Below are 23957 nucleotides of genomic sequence, written 5' to 3'. Positions count from 1 at the left end.
ACACACACAGTCTAGAAACTTTCGTTCCAACTACAAATAAACTACCGTTTTATGGGTTAGCACTTTCAGTTGTATACAGATGATCCAAAAACAATGCTACACCTTAAGAAAAGTTTTTTTTTTTTTATTAAAAAACACCATACAAATGTTTAAAACACATACAATATTAATTTCTTCAGATCCCACAAAACAAAAAGGCACAAAAACTGACAATATTTTTAAAAGATTTTTTTCCCCCCACACACACTCAGTAGTGTCTGTCATACTAACAGACTGTGTGTGTATGATTTTGGTCTTGCCGTATCCGTGTTTGAACAGATACAACTGAAATGTTATCTGTGTGAGTATGTGTGAGAAGAACTACGACGGCTGATCTATTTAGTTGATCTGCGGTGCTGCTTACTGCCAGGGAGTTCTTCTTCCCAAGACATGATTGGTAACTTTCTACAAAGAACGAGAAAAGCAGTCAACGTGTGAGCGATACATAACTCAACACTATCTATCATGATTTTCATCACATCCTGAAGGAACTGCAGTGCGGTCTCATACCAGCACTTTTTTATTATTATTGTACAGCAAAATACACTCAACAAAAATATAAATGCAACGCTTTTTGAACTCAAAATTAACTCAAAAGATCTGAAACATTTTCTTCATACACAAAAGACCCATTAATCTTAAATAATAATAATATATTTATAAAGCACCCTTTCAAAAACAGAACGCTGTTCACCAAAGTGCTGTACATATAAGAAACAATAAATACACTGAATGAAACAATGGGTGAAGAGGAGCATTAACATCAAGAGTAAAACAAGGAATAAAAACCCGATCTCAGAAAGCCTGGGTACAAAAGGTATGTTTTCAACTGGTTTTTAAAGGCTAAGACGGACAGAGGGAGATTGATGTACAGTGGTAAGGTGTGAAGGAAAATGTATAAGTATGGACAATTCATGTACTGCTCTAACCATCAGCTTCAGTCATGGAGCATTTAGAAGACTGCAGTGCCAGCAGCAAAACAGCTATCTCATCTTAGACCTTGGTGAAGCACAATAGATAATGTTTTCCAACATTATCTGTTGTGCTGTGCACAAGCTGATACAAGAGAGATTCTGGTAACCCTGACGGGCGCCTCTGTTGATTCTGTTGCGTTTTTCCACCTTGCATGCCAATAGGGGTATATATGCTTGTGACTGTATTCGGGGATTTGGAGTTCTCATAGCGAGCACCCCATGCATGTTAATCAACTTGATTGAACCCAGTTGACCGTCCCCTCACTGCGGCTCCTCAGATGCTTCAGTGCTGGAAAGATTTCCACAACAAAGGCATCCCAGAGTTTCGGGGCTACAGTTGCAATGGACCCATCACCCTTGGTGATTTTAGGCATGTTAGAGGTACAACCAGAAGCAGCTCCTTACATAATCTTTTGTGAACAAATATTGTTCACAAATTTGCGTGAGGCGAATGGTGGCAACACCAGATAATGACTGGTTTTCTAACACCCCCCAAATTGGTCTTTTGTGTATGTAGAAAATGATTCAGATCTTTAAAATGGGAGCAAAACTAAAGAGTTCTGTTAAAATTCTGTTCAGTGTATATTTCTATGTTTTTTTTTTAAATAAATAATGCTTGTTGATTCTTATGATCACTGACAGGGAACTGCCTGATTCAAACCACAGATTTCAGGCGTTGAGTGTGTGGGCAGCACCTTGTTGAAACAAATTGTATTGAATATCTAAAAGTAAGTGTGTGTGTGATTTCAAAATACCTTATTGAAGAGTTGGGCATTGAGTCTGTAGGAGAGGTACTCTGCTTTCCTTCTCTCCTCCTCTTTCCTCCTCCGGACCTCTGGAAGTTGTTCATACATCCTGAAAGGAAGAGAGGGATTTGATGTTTTCAGTTGGCTGTGACACTGTTCATAATATTTAATTTATCAATGGCCAAAACTTTCACAGCCAATTTCACATGTGGTTTTTGCAGCTTTTTCAGGTCCATGCTTTTACACCCAGGCTGATGAGAGGTCACCGACATCAAATATAGTGAACGAACAACACATCTACCAAATAAATATGTGTGTTGCACAAAGTGGTCAACATGACATGAGGGAAAGTGTAGTGTAAGGAACTCCATGCTTACTGTTTTGACCTCTGCAGCATCTCACTCTTAGGAACGGCTCTTCTGACAGTAGCAGGAACTGAGTAAAGAACACAGACACACAATCACCATCACACAACAGGTACGGAGTTGAAGCTATGGTCCTGCCAAGGGTTCTAAACTTAATGCAACTTAACATTTTTAACACTCTTAAAAAAATGGACATCAAGTAACAGAAACTTTATACTAGAAATGCTTCATATACACAAATGCAGAAATATTTCCACAAATTTAGACTACATTTGAAGACTACGTTTGAAAAGCACTGGACAAAATAAAATGTAAAAAGTATCCTGTTAAAAACAGGGTATAATAATACATGACAAACTCTGGAAAAGGCTAATCTTGCTTACAGACATAGCATCTCAGGAATCTGTTGCTCTCAGATGACAGGTTTTGACAGATTATAGAGCAAAATGTAGTTTAGGTTAAGGCTACTACTGTGAAACTGCCCCTTCCCACAAGTAAATTAATAATAATCCACAAAAAGTGGATTATTATTATAGTGTCCACTCTGCTAATATGCATCTATGTTCATACTTTACAAGGCCAGATAGGAGCCAATAGTGAAGGATTATGGGAACTATGGTCTGAACGTGAGAATTTGTGCATGTTATGTCCAAGAGAGCGGGGCTCACCAGGAATGCTGTGTGTGTTTCTGCGTGTAAGTGTGTGTGGGTTGAACAGCATCTGCTTCTCTCTGCTGAACTCTGTCTGCAGCCTCCTCTCCTCCCTCTGCAGGAAGAGTCTCATCACTCGCTCACGAGAACGGGATACAAACTCTGGCCTCCGCTGCGAAAGAGCATCCTGTACAAACACAAACACAGCCGTATATATATTTCAGACCACACAAATTAATTAGTCACATGTAAAGAATGTGAAAATAGAATGGAAACAGAATCTCAGTAACCACATGAGTTTATTGTTTATACACAATCCAGTCTAGAATGGAAATTAAAGGTCTGAAGTGACTAATAAAACAGCATTTCTCATGTTCAACTCCACTGCAAATTATGGTTTATAAATCTCACACACACACCCACAGACCTGTAGAGTCAGCTGTAATTTGGAGGGTTTAACGTGTGTTTCAGCAGAGTTGCCGGTTACAGCTCTGTCTGGAAACGTTTCATTCTGCTCCTGGTTTTTCTCTTTCAGGGGTTTCCTCCACAGCTGAGTTCTGCTGTACGACTCAAACCACACTACACTGGGTGCCGGAACACACACGCTGCCTGGCTTATTCTCTTTACACACCAGCTGCTCTGCTGGAACAAACCAGGACACACCTGACAAGAGAGAGAAAAGGTTTAGTTATGGAATAAAACAGTCATGTGCCTAAATTAGTCCATAAATTATTGAAATCGTAACCTGTTGATAACCCAATATTAACAACCAAAAGTGCTATATATTGTGTATATAAGTGTATAATGACAACACTAGTCAAGTCATAACTGACCTTGGTATTAAATAGGTATCTGAGCAAGTTTCACCTGTGTACTAAAACCATCCCTTTATGTGTAAGAACGATATATATATTAATACATTTTTAAATGAATGGTTTGTAACGTTACCATGTGGGTGATGTTCCTGTGGTCTCCTCTGACTTGTCTTCTTAATGATGCTGTGCTGAAGTTGCGGGTGTTGATTCTGAAGATCAGGGTGAGGTGAAGGAAACGTGGTGCCCACGTCTCGAGTGTTTTTACGCGTCCCGTTACTCACAATCTCCAGATCCCCTACAGATGGAGACAACAGAGTGATTCTACATATCCAGTCAATGTCCAAATAGTGTGTCTTTATGTGTTTTATGTTGCTTACCTGTTTGTATTCCCCTACTGACAAGTTTGACCTTTGCTCTCTTGATGCCAATTTGTGTTCTTGAGGGGATATAGGACAAGCTGGAACAAGAGGAACCAGAGTCACTGGTTCCCTAAAGGTGAGAGAGAAAGAGAAAGGAGATGGTGGTGGGTCCGGGGTGGCAAAAAAAAAAAAAAAATGGTGACAATCTTAACATTTCCAATCTAATAAAATAAGAACCCTCCATTCCCAAAATAATTCACCACTGATGACCTTCCTCTAATGTGCTGAAAGTTTATCAAAGACGGCTGATGCTTAATTGAAAAATGAATTAAACAAAGTTAAATTGAGTAGATCTTACTGTGGACTGGTCAACAGTGCTGCTCCTCTGCCTGTGGATGTTGCCATAGAGCTTCAGCAGGCTGGCCCTGCCCTTTGACCCCAGACCAACATTGACCCTCTCAGGACCGAATGCCCTGAGGAGACGCTCTGTGTCGATGGTTGAGAGGCTCCCACTGGCATCTGTGGAAATGCTGGTTTCTGTGGAGATGCTGTCTCTCTCAGCAGGAGAGCGCTGCATGTGCTCGTGTTTCTCCTCTTTTGATGTCTTATTGGACACTGGCAGTTCAGGCTCCTCCCACGCTTGTCTGGGAGTCTTGCCCATTTTCTCCTTCCACTCCTTCTCTCTCTCCACTCCATTAAGATCTTTTTTCTTGAGCACCTTTGCTCTGCTTTGTTGAATAGTGTGTGAGGTAGTGGTCCGTGTGAGTGAGCTGCTGTTGATGAGGCGGGAAAGCCGCTCTAGACGCTCCAGAAGAGAAGATTCTCTCTCATTGGAGGGCCGGGTCTCATCCAGGCTGCACCTCTCACTAAACTGATGCCACAGCTGGTCCAAAGAGCTGCTGATCACCTGAGGACTCCTCTCTCTTAATCTAATATCCTGCCCATCGTCATCTGGACCCGCCCCTTCTGTCAACTCTGCGATTGATTGGCTGAAGCGTTCAGCCTGGGCATGTTGTGTGGTTGGTGGAAGTCCGTAAACAGAGCTTGTGTGAAAGCTGATATCATCCACACTGAAATCGGCCTCCATCTGCAACGGTTTAAACTGCTCCTCCTCCCTCTCTCCCCCAACGTTGCTCTGCCCATTCAGACTCCCTGTACTCATACGGGCCAGGCTAACCCCACGCTCAGCCAGAGAAGGGCGTGCAGTCTTCAGACAAGGAGCCGAGCCTGAGGGGAAGAAAAAACATTTTTAAAAGTCATCTTCAGAAATAATCAAGGACAGACAAGTAGCCAAATATTTGTTCTCTCTTTATTTTTACACCAAACTCAGTTTTGCATCTCCATCTATATTGTGATTAAAGCTTGTTGTGATTTAATCTTTGTACCTTTTTAATCTTGTCTTTATGTTATTTATTGCGTTTTGAGTGGTTAGGGCTTAACTTTGATAGCTTTGTGAATTGTACACAGAAAACAGTGATTACTTAAATAATGTTAACTGTACATAGACATCTGCCTACAGTAATTTTATATGTGGTTTTATTACTTTATCATTGTTCCTTGGGGACCTGTGGTGAAATTCTTTACGGTTGTAGTGACTATAAAGCTCTCTTGAATTGTGTTAAAATTTAAGACGTTTCAAAATGCAAGACATCTTTATTTTCTTTGTCGATTTCAGCACTTAAAATTAAGTCAGCATTTTTCCTTATGGTCCCAAAAATGACAGACCCCTCTAAAATTCTCTGTCATTCGGTTATGTTAACCTGGGAACAAAAAGTGCTCTCTGGTTCGGTGGGAATTCTCAATTCACAGGTAAGAGGGGAATTCGGAATTATAAGACTTACAAATCAGCTCTGGAACGTATGGATCTTTGTGACGAAACCATGTGTGTGTACCTCTTGTCTTGCTATAGATGCCCTCTCTGTGTTTGGGTAAGGTCAGGTCGTCCTCAAAGTCTCTGGATCCCAGAATTTCTTCAGTGAATTGTGGTGGGACTGCATCATCTGAACCTGAGAGTATAGAAAATACACACACACAGGCACATGAATACACATACATATACTATGCAACAAAAAAAAAACATACAGACAACACACAAACATACAAGGCCCTCCTCCTTTGCTTTCCTCTTTCAGCTGGCCTCTCTCGGTGTCCCTCTCAGACAAAAGAGATCATGAATAATTCAAAAGCTTGTGTGTGAGGAGCAGCTGCCACGTGTGCCACATGTAAGCAGATAAATAACACAGATTCCACAAGCTGCTGAAGCATTAAACGTAACACAATACAACCTGACTTAATGAACTGCCCTGTAATTGATTTTTATAGTGTTTTGGGTTTTTTACAGAGTATGTTGTATGTTTAAAATGCCTCCTTCTGCAATTGCAATGGTTTATGATTATGTATGCACAACAGAACACAATGGTCGAATGCTCTACCTGTGTGTGAGCTCTCCATAGTGGTGTCTGAGCGGTTTGTGGAGAGTTGTATGTCCGTCTGAGGGATGTAGAACAGCTCGGAGCTACCGTGAGGCTTATATGGTAAGAGAGTCGGCGCTGCAACTGGAAATATGATGTTATCTGACAGATGTTATCTGACAAAAACAGTCAGTCGCAGTGAGAGACGTTTTAAGTGTTCTTACCATGTGAAGAGACATGAAGGTGCCTTAATGGCCCCATCAGATTCTGTGGAGGAGTGAAGGACTGTGGGTATCTGGAGCTGGTCTGAACTCCATGCTCCTCCTCTGGTTGCTCTTGATGTACATGGATCTGATTGGACACTGAGGGTTCATAAGCAGGTCTTATTGGGTCTTCTGGGCGTTTGGTGACTGTGGTTGACTGTCTGGGGGGCTTATTTGTTAGCTGTGCAGAAATGTCCTGCAAAGATCTTGATTCCAGCACTGATCCAACCACTGACCAGTCTGCCGCTGGTATTTCATTGGTCTCAAGTGATTTGTTTATGCTGGTCTCATTCTTTTTCTGTAAGCTGGTCTGAAGACGGGCTCCTAAATCCATCTGAGGTGGTTTGAGTTTGGGCAAGGAAGCACAGTTTGATAAACTAAGGTGAAATTGTTTAGACACTGAGCTTCCAGAGGGTTCTGTGACCCCATAATGCTGAACTCCAACATTACTGGACCCCGGCACAGTTGGGTCTGGTGTTTTTCCATCCTCCTCCACTGACCGTGTGAATGAGTGTGCGTTTATTGATGCTGAATCCTCAGCACCGGGATGTGAGCCACTGTGCGTGAAGAAGTGTGTTACTTTCAGCTTTTCTCTCGTCATGTTTGTGTTGTCTGCCTGTTGATGATGCTGAGGCGGAGGAGAGGAGGTGTAATCAGCTGTGGTGATGGACGTTAGGGGATTGATCCTGCAGGCCAGAGAGAGACTCTCCCTCGGTGCAACCTCATGGACATGAGACTCCAGGTTCAGCTGTGGCGTTATATGAGGAACTCTGGACTCGAAGGAGGCACGGCTGATGCGGTTCAACTGGTCAGAGAGGTGGGCTTCCGCTCTGCGCAAGGCTGCAAAACTCTCTGTGGGGACAGACGCTGGCGCCATCACACCAACCGACTGCCCACTACCATCTGAATCGGTACTGTTCTGAGACTGAAAATGAAAAGAAAAAATATTATTTAATATTTTGACCACATTTACTGAAATGAGCATTACAGTTTATGTATCTTTGTAATGGAACTGGTTTTTATGGCCCAGGTAACAATTTATGGCATAAACAACAAGCAACAATCAGAGAAAGAAGGAACAAGCAGCAGGTACACACTTACTGTAACACACCATGCAAGACTCTCACACACACAGTTACCTTGTTCACAATACACTGACGCAGTCTGGAGACAGGTCTCCCAGCATCACAGTGACACAAGCCACATTGCAGAGTAACATGGCAACAAGGACATCCATTAAACCAACCAGTATTATTTAATGAATACATTTTTTAAATACAGTATTACAATGTGTGCATGCTGTGTAGTTTTAGTATGAGAATGTACAAGAACAGTTACAACAGAAACACATGCAGCAATTATGGATGAACTTTTTGCAATAGATGTTTCTGCATCTCAAAAGTCTGGAGAGCATCAAAATGTACTCTGGCTTTCCAACCTGCTCAAAGACTTCGATGTTATAATGGTGAAGTAGTTAGAATTTTAACAATGAACATATTAGGCTCACCTCACAAAGTATTTGGCTCTCAAAGTACCATCATTATGACAGAATCTGTAATTGCTATACTGACAGCACCGCATACAAGTGTGTGTTAGGGAGTGTGTGTACCTTTGTCTGCATTAGAAGTTCTTTCTTGATTTCCTCTATTCTCTGTCTGTCCTCTAAGCTGAGATGTAGAGGTTCACATTTCTGTCCAGAGGCTTTTAACAATATCCACTCTGATTATAAGAAAAATAAACAAATAAATAAATAAATAACTACATTATTAAAAATGGTTATGAAAATGTCATTTTTATCTGAACTTCACATACCGCGAGCTCGGCTCTCCTCTTGGTCTGCAGTGCTTGGCCTACTGGTTATCACAGAAACTGGTGATGCATCCTGCAGTAATGTAGCAACCCTCACGGCTAATGAGCTCTGGCTGCTCCTGCTGCTCCCGCTGTCACTCAAACTACCAAGCTCCTCCTCTACATGAATGGAAGGAGGGCCAGATGCAACAGAACCAATCAACTCATTGTCTGACTCTGGTTCCATGCCCTCAGGAAGTTCAGCAACCAATGGGGGTGCAGAGACTGGCACGAGTGGCAAAGGTAAGATCCCTGCTTTGTCAGGGTCAGTTGCACTACAGCCCTCAGGCTCCGCCCTCCTCACATCATGTGGCTTAAGACATGCTTCTTTAGTCTCTGGAACAGCGGAGTGTTCTTTAGTTACAGCACTGGTTGTCTCGGGGACCTCAACAGCATCAGAGTATGAGATGGAATCAGAAGACGACTGTTCCCAGTGCTGGGAGGAGCTCAACGAGTCGCCTTGAAAGGTATCAATTTTCCGCTTCAGGGAGAGAAGCAAGGAAGTGTCAGAGTCTGTTGAAGCAGTGAGAGAGGACCTCAGAGAAAGCATTCCCTCTTTCTGACCCAGCGGCTGCTGGATCTCATCGGCCTGGATGCTCATCGGCCAATCACCTGCAAGACCCTCAGTCTTGCTGCTCTTCTGGCTGGCAAGAACTTCTTTAGCATGCTGTGTCCCCTTGTAGGGTAGGTGCCCCGACTCAAGACTGTGGGCTGTGGCTGGGACATCATGAAATTCAGGTGGTGTTTGGGACACCCTCAAAGCCATGCCAAAGCTTTCCTGGCAAGCTGGGCTCTCCTGGCTAGGAAGATGCATTATGGGCCTTGCAGTGCTGATGGGAAGGGACACGCTGGAGTTCTGAGACTGCAGAGAGAACTCCCCTTTTTCTGGACTGTCACTTACTGAATAGAAGGACAAACATCACAAAAAACATCATGCATTTCCCCAATCATAATACAAGATGACAGTGTAGTTTGTGTTTATTTTCCCTTAAAATGGTTAAATGTGGATAACAAACTTTCAAGAGGCTTAAAACATTTTTATGATTAATTTGTTAAGAAAAAAATGCTTTTAAATCAATTCTGGTGAACATTTTGGTGTGGATAATTGCAAAATTGGTGTTGTTACACAATTGTACAATTTCCAATGGGGTAATCGAAAGTGAACACTGAAAATTATCTCTCATAAAAGAAATAATCATACCAAGATCAGATACTTACATACTATCCATAAGAATTTGTCAGGTTTGAAGCTAGATTTTAACTGTGTACATACAAATATATGTTCACCACAAATTTATTGAGCAAAAATAAATAAATAAATAAAATAAACAAATAATAAAATAAATAAATAAATAAATAAAAGTCACACAAAAGCACATATCTTCATCAAAAGTAAGAAGAGACCCCACCAACCTTCAGAAGGCAGGGTGCTTTTGGTGGGTGTTCCTATGGACCCTTTAATGGTGACAAGTTCAGTTGGAGAGAATTCTGGCTCTCTGATTGGTCCTCTGGCTATGAAGGGAGCCAGTATTGTAGATGGAGACTGATTGATTCCCAGGTTCTGTAGGTATAACTATCAAAATTCACGATATAAATTCATTAGTTTAACAATCAATGAACTGTTCCTCCCATGCATTTCTGGACAAATATAGAGATTTAGAAGTTCCTGGCTGTAAATTTGGCAATGCATTAATTGAAAGAAATTGTTATTAAATAAATAAATTATACATTTTATGAAATATATTCAATGTGCACAGACTAATAATCATGCAATAACAAAATTATTATTAAAATACATTAAATTTTGCAGTGTACTGTAAGATACATGCAAACACTCACCGGTATCCTGTCCTCAATATTCAACTCTCTGTCTTTGATAGGAGTGGGAGGTGTGGACACCCAGTATGGAGCATAGTTGTCCACTTCTAAACTCACAGCTGAAGAGGCTCCGCCCAATGATGCCCTCACGCTACCCTCATCACGAACACTGTCATGGGAGCTTGAGAGGGTTTGGCTTGTGTCATAGGTTGATGACACATCGCTGAAATGACCCAGGCTGATGAAATGAGAGGTCTGTCTGCTCTGACCAGGCGGCTCTGCCCTGTCCATGGCATCAACCTCTTTTTTCCTTGTTGTCTTATCCACTGTGGCCAACTGGGCATTTTTGCTGACATTTTCCGGGTTCACCTCCGTCTGGTGCTGGATGGAGGTAATTACTGTGCTCACAGAGGAGGAGTGAGAATGAGTGCGAACCAGAGGAGACACCCCGCCTCCTACAGCTACCGCCACAGCCACACTTCCTTCTGTACTCCCGTCTGCCCCCAAATCCTCTCTTGGCACAGAAGAGATCTCAGGTGGACTTTGAGAACGCACCTTATAACCGGCAGCAGGTGTGCAAAGTTTTGCAGTTGAACCAGTACCATGAACGCTCCCCTTGCAGCCTTGCAAGACAGGTTCATCACTAAAGGCCCCGCTGCTGCTGCTGCTCTTATTTGCCTGCCATGCGTCCACCTTCTGCAGGTAACTAAGGCTGGGTAAAGCATCCACCTCGCTCCCAGTCAAGCCAGCCAGCCCCCCTCCACTATCAGACAGACCCAGGGAAGGAAGTGCCCGCGGCGTGTCAGCAGGAAGTACTGTCACCTTGGCAGGGTGTCTGCTGTGACCCCTGCCTCGACCATGATCCTGAAGCACAGCAGGTGTAGACTGACACATGGGGTTTGAACTCAGAAATGATCCACCTACACCGGTCTGAAGGCCGAAATGCCACAGGGCTTGGTCTTTATGCCCATGCTCAACACTGACTAGTGGCGTAGTGGCCAGCCTGACCACTCCCTCGGTAGGTGAACCCCTGCCTGGGCTTCTCCGGCTCTCTAACAGCAGCTGGGACCTCAAGGCATCGGATTCAGCATCAGGCCGGCAGCCTGAGGAACGAAGAGTGATGTTTGAGATATCAGACAACCTGCTCGCCTGTGAGTTTCCCTGTGTAGATGGTCTACTTTGTTGCTTGCTCATCTGCCCACCTTGGGGGCTCTTTCGGATCCCACTCTGATTTCCAGATGGCTTCAACTGTGGAAGGATCTCAGAACCCACCTGGACCTGAGAGGATGAGCTCGTGTTGATTTTTGCTGAGTCTGACAGATATTGCATGGCCTCCGTTTGTTTGTCTGAAGAAGCTGACTTTCTGTGACCATTTCCTGTCTGATTTTGAGAAGGCTGGCTGAAAACGGTCTCAGAGGTGGAAGAAACCGCACTACTGCTACTAATCACACCCACTTCCTTCTCTAGAAGCTCTAGCAGTGCACTTGCTGGAACAGTGCTGCTCAGAAATGATCCATCATCCTCTGCCATGTCCTTCAGAAGTCTAATTTCTTCACCCACTCGCTCATCTTCACTCATTCTCTTGGTTTGCTCACAAGGTGACAAGCTGTGCTGGGAGAGTGAGTTGTTGCTATCCTCATCCTCAACCAATGGATGTTGGGACAAGGAGGTCTGGTCCGTTGTATTGTCATGTGCAGGGCTTTGTGGGTGGTGCCTAGACATCTCACCAGTTTGTAACATGGACAACCTCTCAGACATGACTGAAAAGTCAGGTGATCCCCTACAGGAGAAACACTTACTTTAAATTCAGCAACAGCCAACATAGTAACACTTAATACAGGCCCAAAAAGAATTACAAAATAGTAACAATCATTTAAATATTAATATTTCCTACCTGAGTGGAGCAAAATCAAGGTCAGTCTTCTGCAGGAGCGTGTATTCTGAAAAGTTGAATTGCTTTCCATCTTTAGCCGGCAACAGAGTCAGGGCTGGGGAAAGCTGACTGTCTTGGAATTCTAAAATAATTCCACAAGCATATAATGACAAACGGGAGCACTGACCAAAAGAGGCTGATGATAAACAATTCTAGCTCAACTGAAGTAGTTTTTGATTTTGTTCACACTCCCAGATGTTTCAATATCAAGTGCAGTTGAATACATGGCCATGTGTTTGGTGACCATATTTACAATGCTGTCAGATATTATATTAAATCTGGTAAATACATATTGTGAATTGGACAAAAATGTGTTTTTCCAAACAAAAGAAACTCCATATCCAGAACATAAGCGTTGATTCAACCAAGCTGTTGGTCCATGACTGAACTCAATTAGTTGGTTGACGCAAAATCCTGGTACGGATTTATATAATTAAACGTCAAGTCAAAATTACATGAGAAATGTTTGGTTTTTGTTATATTTCACAAGGGCAATGTCAGAACTAACCTTCAACCAAGCCCAAATTGTAAAGAAAGACTAAAATACACCTAAATACTGAACATAACAGGGCTCTTGAGTTAAATATGATGCCATTGAAAATCTGGTGCGGCAAAAAAAAAGGCACACCATTGCAGCCAATGCAAAAATGCCTGCATAAGGCAGCCTTGTGTTGTACCTAGCTGCATGGACTGGCTGCTGTCGTGTAGACGAGGTTGCCTCCACTCTGGAACGCTGGTGGCACCTGCATCTACCTGGCTGGTGGAGGCACCGTCCTGAAGGACCTCCACTGCGGGTAGCTGACTGCGTTCCTCTTCTGCAGGGAGCTGGTACCAAGTCTCCAATGTCTGAGATCAGTGCAAACACCAAAACAAAGGGGGACACATCCTCAGGTTACAATGCATTATGGTTACAAGGATGTTCATGCCGAAGGGTCAATAGATCAAGAGGTGATGGAACCGATAGCTATTGTGCTACCTTTGCGTCATGTGAGAAAGAAGCACACTTGATAGTAGTAAACCTGTCACAGTAGTAGTAAATCCTTGTCTTTGCCTACAACTAACCTCAGCTATATCGTGGACAAAACTTCCAAGTCTTCTAAGAACACAGCGAGCTAAAACAACGGCAACAGAACAAGCAGTAGCGACATTTTACCCACTTTATTGGTCGCCCCGTCCTCGGCGGGCTCTCGGCGGTCCATGTTGTTTAGGAAGTGATGTGCGCATGCGCACTGCCGTCGCCGTCGGTTTAAACGCCCGGTTGCCAGGACGCCACCGCAGCCCGGAAACTTGCGCGGGAATTTCGAATGATTGTCGGCGTCTGACTTGGCCACAGCGCCCCGCCTGGTGCGACAGGGACAGGAATACCGTGGAGGGAATGAGCTGCAAGTCGATCTGATGGCTACACAGCCTCGAAATGGCTCCGTCGTGGGACACACAAAGTCTTTCACAGTATAGATTTAATATGTGTTTCTGAAATTTAGATTAGATATTGTGTGTGGGATTGCACTGAATACAAGCGTTTGCAGAATCGTGGCTTTGCATAGCCTACGACTTCCGCAGAATTGTAAGCAGAACAGCCAAGCAACAAAGAAATCAAAAAATCGAATCCCTTTTATTTTCACGTGAAGTACCACCACCGTGTTACATGACTGAAATCAGAGCAGAAGACGTTTTTTATTTGGAATAAAAAATCTGACCACAATAAATCATGGAGCAGACCAATTCAAAGTTCGTGGAAACAAACCACTATCTCACACGAATTCTTCCTCTCGTATTACTAGTACGGCGACACAGTTCTCGAAGCTTCGGGAACGCGTCTCGTTTCGATTCTCCAGAAACAGGATTTCTCTCGTGCGCTCAGTGCGCATGCGCGTCCAGCGGTTCGGCGAGCGAGCTGTGAGGCGGCAGGGCGGAAGCATGTCCGGGCACGGTGTGCGGGGTTGACGTTGGCCTTTGTGCGCTTTTATCTTGTCGCATACAAAACGTACGCATCTTAAAATCTAGACGGACGTTCCGCCGACGTGTCTAAAATGAACGACTGGTCGCAAGGTAAGAGGACAAGCTCCTGTCTCCAGTTTATGTCTGTAAGTTTGCGCCTGTGAGGAAACTGCTTGGCCTCTTGTTTTGTAGGCAACTACTGTGGAGTTTTATGACGTTTTTTTGCTGCCTTTTTGTGTTTGCAGAATTTATGCGTCCCGACCCGCATATGATGGCTACCCATGTAAGTATTACACGTCATTATGTGTGTAAATAAGCGTGGACTAATCCGAGTGAATCAGGACAAATTCGGCCGCTTCCCTGATTTAAAAAAAAAAGTCTGAAACACGGTTAGTCAGCCTAGTATGACCATGCAGTGTCTCTCTGCATTTGCCACACGCAATACTATAACTTTCTTCCCTTTATCTTGGCGTGATGCTAACCATTTGAAAGTGAAGTGATTGTCATTTACATTGGTAGATTCTCACTGAAGGCATTAAAACTATGAATGAACACATGTGGAGTTATGGACTTTACAAAAAATGTTAAATAACTGAAAACATGTTTTATATTCTAGTTTCTTCAAACTAGAATTGTAAGCAGAACACCCCTTGCTCTGATTACTGCTTTGCACACTCTTGAAATGGTTTTCAAACAGTCTTGGAAGTTGTTCCCATATGTGTTTAGCACTTGTTGGCCCCTTTGCCTTCACTCTGCGGTCCAACTCACCCCAAACCATCTCGATTGGGTTCAGGTCTGGTGACTGTGGAGGCCAGGGCTCCAATTGTGTTCATTTATAATTTTGATGCCTTCAGTGAGAATCTACCAATGAAAATGGTCATGAAAATAAAGAAAACACATTGAATGAGAAGATGTCCAAACTTGCCTGTACTATATATACCTTAAAAATGTCCTCTGCCAACAGGAGGCATTTGTAGATCTGCTGACCAGAAGGCGGGGATTTTTCAACCCTCTGGATTTTGGAGGAATTGGTAAGATTGTCTCTATCCTCCACCCCCCCCCCCCACACACACACACACACACACACACACACACACACACAGTTGTGTGACGTACTGATGTCTTTCTGTGTCCAGCTGGCCTGGATAACATGGGCCCATACAGTGACAACAGTGATAATGATGATTTCATGCCACGTAGGATTAACCGCATTTTCAGCAGGATCCGAATCTCACATCACGTGAGTTTAAACTCGTGTACCTCCATGGCTTGTTTCATATTAGAGGTGGAAGCGGTCAGTCTTGTATTTATAGGGACAAGTTTTTGATTGTGTATGTGTGGCACGTTTTTCTAGGAGGCTGAAAAAAATGCTACAGAACTAGTAGCTGAAGAGGAGCGATTAAAAGTGAAGGCAGAGAAGAAACGGCAAAAAAAAATGGTGCACAATTGAGGCACACAAGTAAACACCGATTGTACCTTGTTTTGTCAAACATTGAACATATATTTTTTTTAACAGAGACAGAAAGAGAAAAAAAGACTAGAAAAAGAAAATGCAAATAAATCCATCATCCAACAAACACAACAGGTATAAAAATTGCTAACAGCATTTAATTTATCCGTAGGAATTGTTTAATTGCTGACAAACACTACACTTTAAGAATTCAACGAATGCTGTAATGAGCTGTTTGTCTCCATAGACTAAAGCAGAAGAGGATATAAAAATTAACATAAAGAATAAGACCCCAGAGTTGCCTCCTGATCCTGGACCCCAGGCTGCTTCAGATTCTAGTAGTGAAGAGGAAGAAGAGAGCTTGCCCAGTGAACCAGAGGTGGGTGTGCTTGTGTGTGCAAAACTTTGTATTGGCTATTACTGAGCATACAGTCAAAAACTTAAAGTGATCTTCACTACCTGAGTGATCTTGATCAGAGGATTAATGTTGATTTACCAATGATTTTCTATATTTATTATGTCAGTGTAAATTTGTCAGTATTTGCTGACTTTCATTATATAGTAATATGTACTATGCAACAGTTTCAGTTTAGAGCTGCTTTCCTCTCTTCCATGTGTTTTTTTTTTTTTTTTTTTTTTTTAAATCTGGGTGGTAACATACCAACCTATGATCCAGAAGGCCACAAAGTCACAGGTTCAAACCCCACTACCATTGTGTCCCTGAATAAGACACTTAACCCTGAGTGTCTCCAGGGGGACTGTACCCTGGATAAGGGAGTCTGATAAATGGCACAAGTGTATATCTTTTGTTCGCTTGTTTAATTTTTTAAAAATAAATAAATGTAACTAATTGACATTTTATATTTTGTGCTAATGTTTTTGTCTGTAGGAGTTGGATATGAACAGCTGTTTTGTGTCCAATGCTGCTGCAATTGCCAAACGAAAGCTGGACCAAAAGCCACGGGACAAGAAGGAAAAAACAACAGTCAGTTCTGGGAAAACTAAACAGCCCACCACTGATCACAAAGTAACCACAGGACCTAAACAGGTCTGTAGACTGGGTCTGACATACGGTTGGTTGTAATATGCTTTGAACTAATTCACAATTATTTAAAAAATATTTTGCAGAGTAATGAACCGAAAGATGCAAAGGAAGAGCCGGTGGAAAATACTGAAGACCTCATTAATAGAAGCTTAGAATTAGCGCGTAAGTGTGTGTGGGGATCCAGTCTGTAAATAAAACTGTCCAGCTAGACAATATTTGTCAAACTCTGCCGTGTCTCACGAGATCACTTTGTATAGATCTGTAGTTCGGGCCCGGCGATGTAGCCCACGGCCTGCAGATCCCATAATGCAGTGCGCACTTTGCTGAAAAGCTGAGCACCCTATGCTCTGAGTTCGTTCTGCACTTTAGTGACTTTGCAGCTTGAAATTGTTTTTTCATGCTTCATCACTACCAATTCGACATAGTGTGTATGTTGTTGATCTGTAGGCAGTGATCTCGTGGGATGTGGCTGAGGGCCACAAGTGTTACACTCCAAAGCTAGACCATGTTCCACAATGGTATTAACATGTGGATTTTGGAGTCAGTTCTGGCATGTGTGCTGTGTTTTGTCTGGATTGGGAAAGTTGATTGTGTGAAATCTCATTTGCAGTTATTGGTAACCAGTGTGCTGCCAGAGGGAATCTGGATATGGCCGTGAAATATTTTACTGATGCCATTAAACACAACCCTAAAGAATATAAGTAAGAGCTCTATTTTTTCATGAATTGTACCATGAGACTGGATGGGCTGCTGCTAGCTGGTTAGCATGTTAACCAAAGTTAATCTGCAGTACTGTGTGTGTGTGTATATATATCTTCTTCTACATCAACATCCTATTGAATTCATTACTTTATGGGGTTTTAATGTACATATTTCATACATTGCCTTTTAACAGGTTTATTAAAGGTTTATTGGTGTTAATTTGTAGGCAGTACCATTACTTGATTGTCTTGATATTTGATTTTCACACCATATTATCTGTTAGGGAAGATTATGTGACGTCAATCTGCAATACAATTTGAAGGTGTGTGTGTGTGTGTGTGTGTGTGTGTGTATATATATATATACACACACACACATATATATATACACACACACACACACCTTCAAATTGTATTGCAGATTGACGTCACATAATCTTCCCTAACAGATAATATGGTGTCATCCACCTGTTCCTAAAAGCGTATTGTGTGCTTTAAAAGCCCTGTTTCTGTGCATGTTAGGCTGTTTGGGAACCGATCGTTCTGTTATGAGAAGATGCAGGAGTACGAAAAGGCTTTAACGGATGCTGATCTTGCGCTGTCTATGAACCCCCAATGGATTAAAGGCCTGTACCGCAAGGGCAGGGCACTGACTGGGCTTAAGGTATGCATACACTTGATAAAATGTCACTTCTCTCTTGTTGACTAGATTTGTGATGTTTTCGTTTCTTCCTAGTCAATAGAGCAACTAACATTGGCAGGTAAAGTCTGTATGTAGTCTATATTTGAAAGTACACTAGGTTTTGTGTATCACAATATTTCTTGGTTGATCCAAATTTTTGCATAAAATAAATTCTGTTTTATTCTGCAAATGTGGAATTCATTATTTAGGTTCTAGACCTAGTGTTGTGGTGAACCTAATCAGTATTGGAAACATTAAATGAACCTGTTTACATGCCTGTGAATTCACAACTGAAAAGCCAAGCAACATTGAAATTAACTCCTGACACAATTCAGATTTAAAAAGGGGGAAAGAATCTTAAATCTTGGCAAAGGTTTTTTTTTATTTTTTATTGAATTTGAATTATCCTCAAAGCACTAAATGTACTTATTTTATAGACAAATGAACTCACTGAGAATTTGATGAGGAAATTTTAAATTTTATTCTATCTACTTTCTAAAGGCTGTGCTTATGGTAATGGTTGTTTTGAATTAGCAAGAGCAACTGAGTAATTTAGGGTGACCCTGACAGGAAGCCAGCATGTCTGCAGCATGAACTCATGTGTTTGGAGCTTCTTGAATTTCATTGGTTAAAACGGAAGTCTATGTAATTGTGTAACTTTTTCTGCGGATAAAAAGTTCTCGCGCATAAGTAGTCTCAAGGCAAACCACTATCTTTTCTCTATTTGAGTGTTCAATCTTGTGGATTTAAAAGCTTCATATTATTTATTTGTAGTATTAGGATGGAGAAAATAATACATTTCTAATTAATAATAAACTGTAAATCTAGTGTTTCAAACATGCAACCTGATATATTTTGGCCTGGCAGAGGTATTATGATGCATCGATGGTGTATCAGGAGGTGTTGAAGTTGGACAACAGCTGCCCTGATGCTGCTCAGGAGCTCATGAGGGTCCAGATCATGGCACTTATGGTACAGAATCACACCTGTGTCCATTCTAACTGGTGTCTGTCTGCTGCTGCTCTTATGTGAACTGCTTTTATGTTGCATATACAGGAAATGGGTTTCTCGCGAGAAGTGAGTTCAAATGCGCTCATCATCCATGGAACTGCGGAAAAAGCTTTAGAAGCCTTGACTGGACTAACAGGTAATTGCATTTAAATATATGCGTTTCTATGGTCATGTAATTTGAATAGAGAATTTTCCTGGCCTTGAAAAGTTTAGGAATACAAAATAAACATATAAAGTTATGGAAAAGTAATTGAAATTGGATTGACAAATGAATGTGAATGAACAAAGTAGATAGTTCCCGGAAGGCTGCACCAGAAACATTTTTCTACGTTTACAACTACAATGTTCAAAACAATGTATTGTCATGAAAATTGCATATGGTTGTGAGTAAGTCATGGAATTTCTTTTCTAAAGATATTACTAACTGTGTATGTGTTTGGGTTGGGGGTTGTATAGATCTGACTCATAGTTAGATAACTGTCTGCCTTTCTCCCCATCATTTTTTTAGTTAGTTATAATCCTGTTAATAAACCAGAAGAAGAATGGGAGACTTTAAAGAAGAGTTCCGTATCTCCTAAATCTCAACCTATAGCAGCTCTGCAGAGGCAACCCAACCCGCCCCTACAAGCCAAAGGTCCAGTTGCCTTTAAACCTGTTAATGTGTAAGTATCTGAAGGTTCTTTGTATTTAAAAATGCTCTTAGGTTTACAGTGGGCATGAGAATTGGGAATTCTTTGGTGTTTGCAATGAAATCAGGACATTTCTGATTGAAGGTAAATACATTCAAAGTGTTTAAAAAAATGTATACATTATGTATAAAACTAAAAAAGGACTGTTTAATCATTTTAATTATCCATAAACCCTCATTATCCATACCTATCAGAAAATCTGAGAATTTTTGGAAACCCTTGAATTGATGCTTTATAATTGTCAGGCACTGACACATCTTGAGGTTTGACCGTAGTGATCTTACTATTATTACATTGACTAGCAGTTAGAGACTGAGTATCCTTTTAATATGCCCTGAGATTATCTATGCACGTACTATAGAAGGCATAGATGTCAAAGAGTATGTGAGCAAAACTCAGTGACACGCATTTTAAGGTATAGTTTTTCCTTACCATGTCTCATTTTGCATTTTTAGTAGAGACCTTGAGCACTGTTCTAATGTAAGGCACTTTGTTCCAAGAGAGCAAAATAAAGACACTATTGACACTATTTTGACCTGGAACAACAGGTCACAGGGTCATTGTTCCAAGTATTGTCAATACTCACACTGGAGTAAACATTTCCGTATAATTCTAACTGGGATTTTATTAGTATGAATCAGTGGTTTGTAATCATATAAAAAATATTTTACTTGACCATTTTTAGTTTGGGGTTCATTGCCAATCCAAAGTTTAGCACTGGCTATAATAGAATAAGATGACTTATCTCTCTCTCACACACACACACACACACAATGTTAACATGGTAATCAGTGGTTGTTTGAACTGTTAATGCTCACATTTATACTATGCATCTTCTGTCAATATTCAGGCCTTTTTAAAATCTCTGTTTGTGTGATAGAGAGCTTTTTCCCATCTGGGTTGGATGTCCGTCACCAGTCTTAACAGAAGCAATGGTGTATGACCTCTTCAGCACGTGAGTCCCTTTATCTGACTGTTCATGAATGCATCAAATTACTCTGCATTGGCTGCACTTAACTGACTTTAACTCACTTTATTTAATAATTCACACTCTTAAGCATTCGTTTGGTTCATTGTGTTCACTGTTCTAACCTGTGTGTGTGTGTGTGTGTGTGTGTGTGTGTGTGTATATATATCATCTGCAGTATTGGGCCTGTTCACAGTGTGAAGGTTCTGAAGGGGAAAGGCTGTGCATTTGTCAACTACATCAAAAAGGCAGACAGCGAGAAAGCAGTTGAACAGATGCATGTATGTGTGTGTGTGTATATGAGACCATTATACAGTCCCTGACAAAAGTCTTGTCGCTTGTGTACATATTGACCTCAAGTGCAGCTGAAATATTTCTAATCAAGTTGATTGATCATCTTATTCCCAACAGCATATTCCCAATATTGTTTCAGTGCAAAACTAAACTGTCAAAAAGTATTCTAATATTCAAAGCTCGGTAAAGCCCATTGAGTCAATTTTTGCAAAGACATAAGTGTTGTTACCTTGTCATATGAGCTTCACCTGTGACTAATAATTGATCAATTAGGTCTCAGGTGTGTATAAAAAGAACCCCAGTACATTAGACCTTCACATCAACTGCAGCTAGACCTCTGAAACATTCAAATTCATCCTGAGACTAAAGTGTTGATTATCAAGAGGATGAAGACCAGATCCACTGCTGATGTGGCAGACACCTTCAATGTCACAGTCTCAGCGTCAATTACAGAGGATAAAAAAAAGGATTTGAAGAGACTGCAGAATTTTTTGACAAGCCCAGGTCAGGCAGACCCCGCAAGACAACTGTTCAAGAGGACCGTTTGTCGGCTCGAAAATCCAAGGCCAGTCCCTTTTACTCTGCAGCAGAGCTCCATGGGACCTGGTCACCTGAAGTCCCTGTGTCAACCAGAACATTTTGTCTGATTCTGTCTCGAAATGGCCTCCATGGTTGAATCAGTGTCTAGAAGCGCATTACAATCAGTAGTTACAGGGACAGTCCCCCCCTGGAACAACTTAGGGTTAAGTGTCTTGGTGTAGGGTTAAGTGCCTTGCTATTTGCTGTAAATTTGTTCAATTTCTGTATAGGCTATAAAACTTTAGTAAAAATTTAACCTTTCTGTCTTGATTAAATGATAAATCTTTTTTCAGTGAAACTAATTCATTTCAATGCATTAAACATTATTTGGTAGGGTTTTAGCATCAATTAAGCCAGGTTCATAGCAGGTGTTTCTACAAAATAGATAAGCGACAAGACTTGTCAGGGAGCGTATAGGAAGGCTGACAACATGATTGTTTGTACATGGCATGTTTTGAATTCAAATTTAAATGTTAATTTTGTGTGTGTGTGTTTTGACAGGGTCGAGTAATTGATTCGTTCGCCCTGCTTGTACGTTTTCCAGATAGAATTCACACACATCTGGGTGCATCTAAGAGTGCTTCAACAGATTCTAACGGGTAAACTTACACGCTTACATTTCAGCAGTGCACTCAATTCATGGTGTACAGGATGTTATTGTTTGTGGATTGCTTGGACATCAAAGGTCTAATGTATTTTTCTGATTTACTTGATGCAATGACTGATTGTAGCTCTTTACTTGTGCCTGAGTTGCAAATAACCTTTTGGAAACAAAACCACAACCTGCATTACAAGGGTTTTATTGCTATGATTTATGAAGATGTGGTTGCAAAAGCCTAAAACTCCTTTTTGCCAGGTTGTGAAATTCAGCTTATGTGTGTTCATGGTTAATAATCAGTGGTACTGTATTGTCTGAGTAGAGACTGTGTTCTGATTGGCTGTTAGATCAAACATTGTGCCAGCCCCATTTTTATCTCAAATCCAGATTTCAAGGAACGTCCTTCAAAGTATAAAGTAAAATGAATAAGCTGCGGCTGCATACCTCTACAAAATCCCATGCCACATCATTTTATCCTTGCAAGTAGACCTGAAAAAAGGAATCTGATGCTCACATTAAAGAATTTCGGCAACCGCTTGCCGCTTTAGATGGTTCTTTGTGTCTGTGCAGTGCAAAATGTTTTTAATGCACCTCGTATCCCAACATGTCAATAGTATGTGACTTATTCTGTGGTGTATTTCACTGAAGTTTTAATGTCTGAATGGCCAGCATTTGGGGCAGTGATTGCTTAGTGGGTAAGGAAGTGGACCTGTAATCGGAAGGTTGCCGCCTCGAATCCCGAGCCGCCAAAGCCCCGTCCCCACGCACTGCTCCTCGGGTGCCTGTCATGGCTGCCCACTGCTCACTAAGGGTGATGGGTAAAATGCAGAGACCACATTTTGTTGTGTGCACTGGGCATTCACTTCATTCATTTATTCATAGATGCATTAGATCTTATAGCATGGTACAGAGAATGTTTAGAGCTGTGTCACATGACGTTGTTTGATGACCACCTCCCTGTTTCTCCTCCCTTTCAGTAAAATGCCTGATGAGTGTCACTTCTGGAGGACGACAGGCTGCATTAAAAAAACACGCTGTACCTACAGACACATACCGGAGAACAAGGGGATTGACCTTCCCAAAGCCAAATAACGTGCTCTTCCCAGCATGCACGCTGACCCTGCTCTGCCACTGCATCCAGACCGGGTGTTTTCAGAAAGAAGGCCTTCATTAGAGCGTCTTTTAAGGGAACACGGAACACTGGATTTCTGATCCAGATGATTCTTCATTTTAATCTCACATGATAACTAACCATGCATACTGAAAAAGCAAGTACAATCTCTACCTACCCACTTCCTTGTTTGTAACTGCATGTCATTTAATCTTTCGATTCAGACCTTACAGAATGATGGGGGAGGGAACTTTATTCAGTGCTTCATTGGTTCATAATTTTTTATCTGTCAGTTTGGGGGAATAAAATCTTCAGTCATAAAAGGAACACCAGATATTTTTTGGTGGATCGCCTTAAGCAACGTGCCAAAGTTCTCAATTAGTTTTTTTGGACAGAATTATGGATGCCTTATGCAGTGTTTGACTTGCATAACCCAAGGAATTAAAATTAAAATAAGTTGCCATATTTTAGTTTGTGCCAAAGTAATGTTTTTGTATAATGTTCATTTTTAATTCAGAGCCATTACAAAGTCAAGAGTCTTAATCGGGTTTTGTTCAATACCTGCTGTTTCCTCTGTTTTTAAATAAAGCCTGACATCCCAGGTGGATAATGGAGTGTTGCACTACACAATGGTTTTTAAAAATGGTCCCACTGTTCGTGACCACCATAAA

The 23957-nt window shown here is 41.5% G+C and overlaps 2 protein-coding genes across 4 annotated transcripts; one reads left to right on the top strand and one right to left on the bottom strand.

Moving 5' to 3' along the window:
* Positions 1–103: 103 nt before the first annotated feature.
* On the bottom strand, positions 104–13429 carry alms1 (ALMS1 centrosome and basal body associated protein). Of its 3 annotated transcripts, XM_029000988.1 has the most exons (19): positions 13379–13429; positions 12899–13067; positions 12183–12303; positions 11358–12068; positions 10310–10931; positions 9884–10043; positions 8435–9370; positions 8232–8341; positions 6584–7547; positions 6381–6503; positions 5841–5954; positions 4307–5175; positions 3967–4078; positions 3723–3884; positions 3202–3437; positions 2793–2961; positions 2137–2194; positions 1769–1868; positions 104–444 (listed from the first exon to the last, which is right to left on the bottom strand). In XM_029000988.1, exons 1-19 carry the CDS (start codon positions 13418–13420, stop codon positions 400–402), a joined length of 5823 nt encoding a protein of 1940 aa, XP_028856821.1. In that variant the 5' UTR covers positions 13421–13429; the 3' UTR covers positions 104–399. The 3 variants fall into 3 exon arrangements, with proteins under 3 accessions (XP_028856821.1, XP_028856804.1, XP_028856813.1); XM_029000971.1 differs by having other exon boundaries at positions 10310–12068; XM_029000980.1 differs by having other exon boundaries at positions 9884–10031; positions 10310–12068.
* A 678-nt stretch (positions 13430–14107) lies between these two features.
* On the top strand, positions 14108–23896 carry si:dkey-33c12.4 (uncharacterized). Its single transcript, XM_028987671.1, has 18 exons — positions 14108–14270; positions 14405–14442; positions 15124–15190; positions 15296–15399; positions 15514–15597; positions 15676–15744; positions 15857–15988; positions 16499–16657; positions 16738–16816; positions 17265–17355; positions 17878–18019; positions 18905–19009; positions 19094–19184; positions 19557–19710; positions 20618–20692; positions 20883–20985; positions 22079–22176; positions 23153–23896. Exons 1-18 carry the CDS (start codon positions 14252–14254, stop codon positions 23265–23267), a joined length of 1725 nt encoding a protein of 574 aa, XP_028843504.1. The 5' UTR covers positions 14108–14251; the 3' UTR covers positions 23268–23896.
* The last annotated feature ends 61 nt before the right edge of the window (positions 23897–23957 follow it).

This window comes from Denticeps clupeoides, chromosome 1 (genome assembly GCF_900700375.1).
Source record: "Denticeps clupeoides chromosome 1, fDenClu1.1, whole genome shotgun sequence".
In the NCBI taxonomy this organism is placed as follows: domain Eukaryota; kingdom Metazoa; phylum Chordata; class Actinopteri; order Clupeiformes; family Denticipitidae; genus Denticeps; species Denticeps clupeoides.
Note: the sequence above shows the minus strand (reverse complement) of the source record. Positions and strands in the feature narration are given on the sequence as shown.

Bases quoted from the DNA above. Each gene is read 5' to 3' on its own strand.
- alms1 (XM_029000971.1), bottom strand. From the start codon at position 13,420: ATGGACCGCCGAGAGCCCGCCGAGGACGGGGCGACCAATAAA. The intron at 10,044-10,309 runs GTGAGTGTTTGC...GAATTTTGATAG, and splicing joins ATATTGAGGACAGGATACCG to TTATACCTACAGAACCTGGG. The intron at 6,504-6,583 runs GTAAGAACACTT...TCATATTTCCAG, and splicing joins CCTTCATGTCTCTTCACATG to TTGCAGCGCCGACTCTCTTA.
- si:dkey-33c12.4 (XM_028987671.1), top strand. The intron at 16,658-16,737 runs GTCTGTAGACTG...AATATTTTGCAG, and splicing joins TAACCACAGGACCTAAACAG to AGTAATGAACCGAAAGATGC. The intron at 19,711-20,617 runs GTAAGTATCTGA...TTTGTGTGATAG, and splicing joins GCCTTTAAACCTGTTAATGT to AGAGCTTTTTCCCATCTGGG.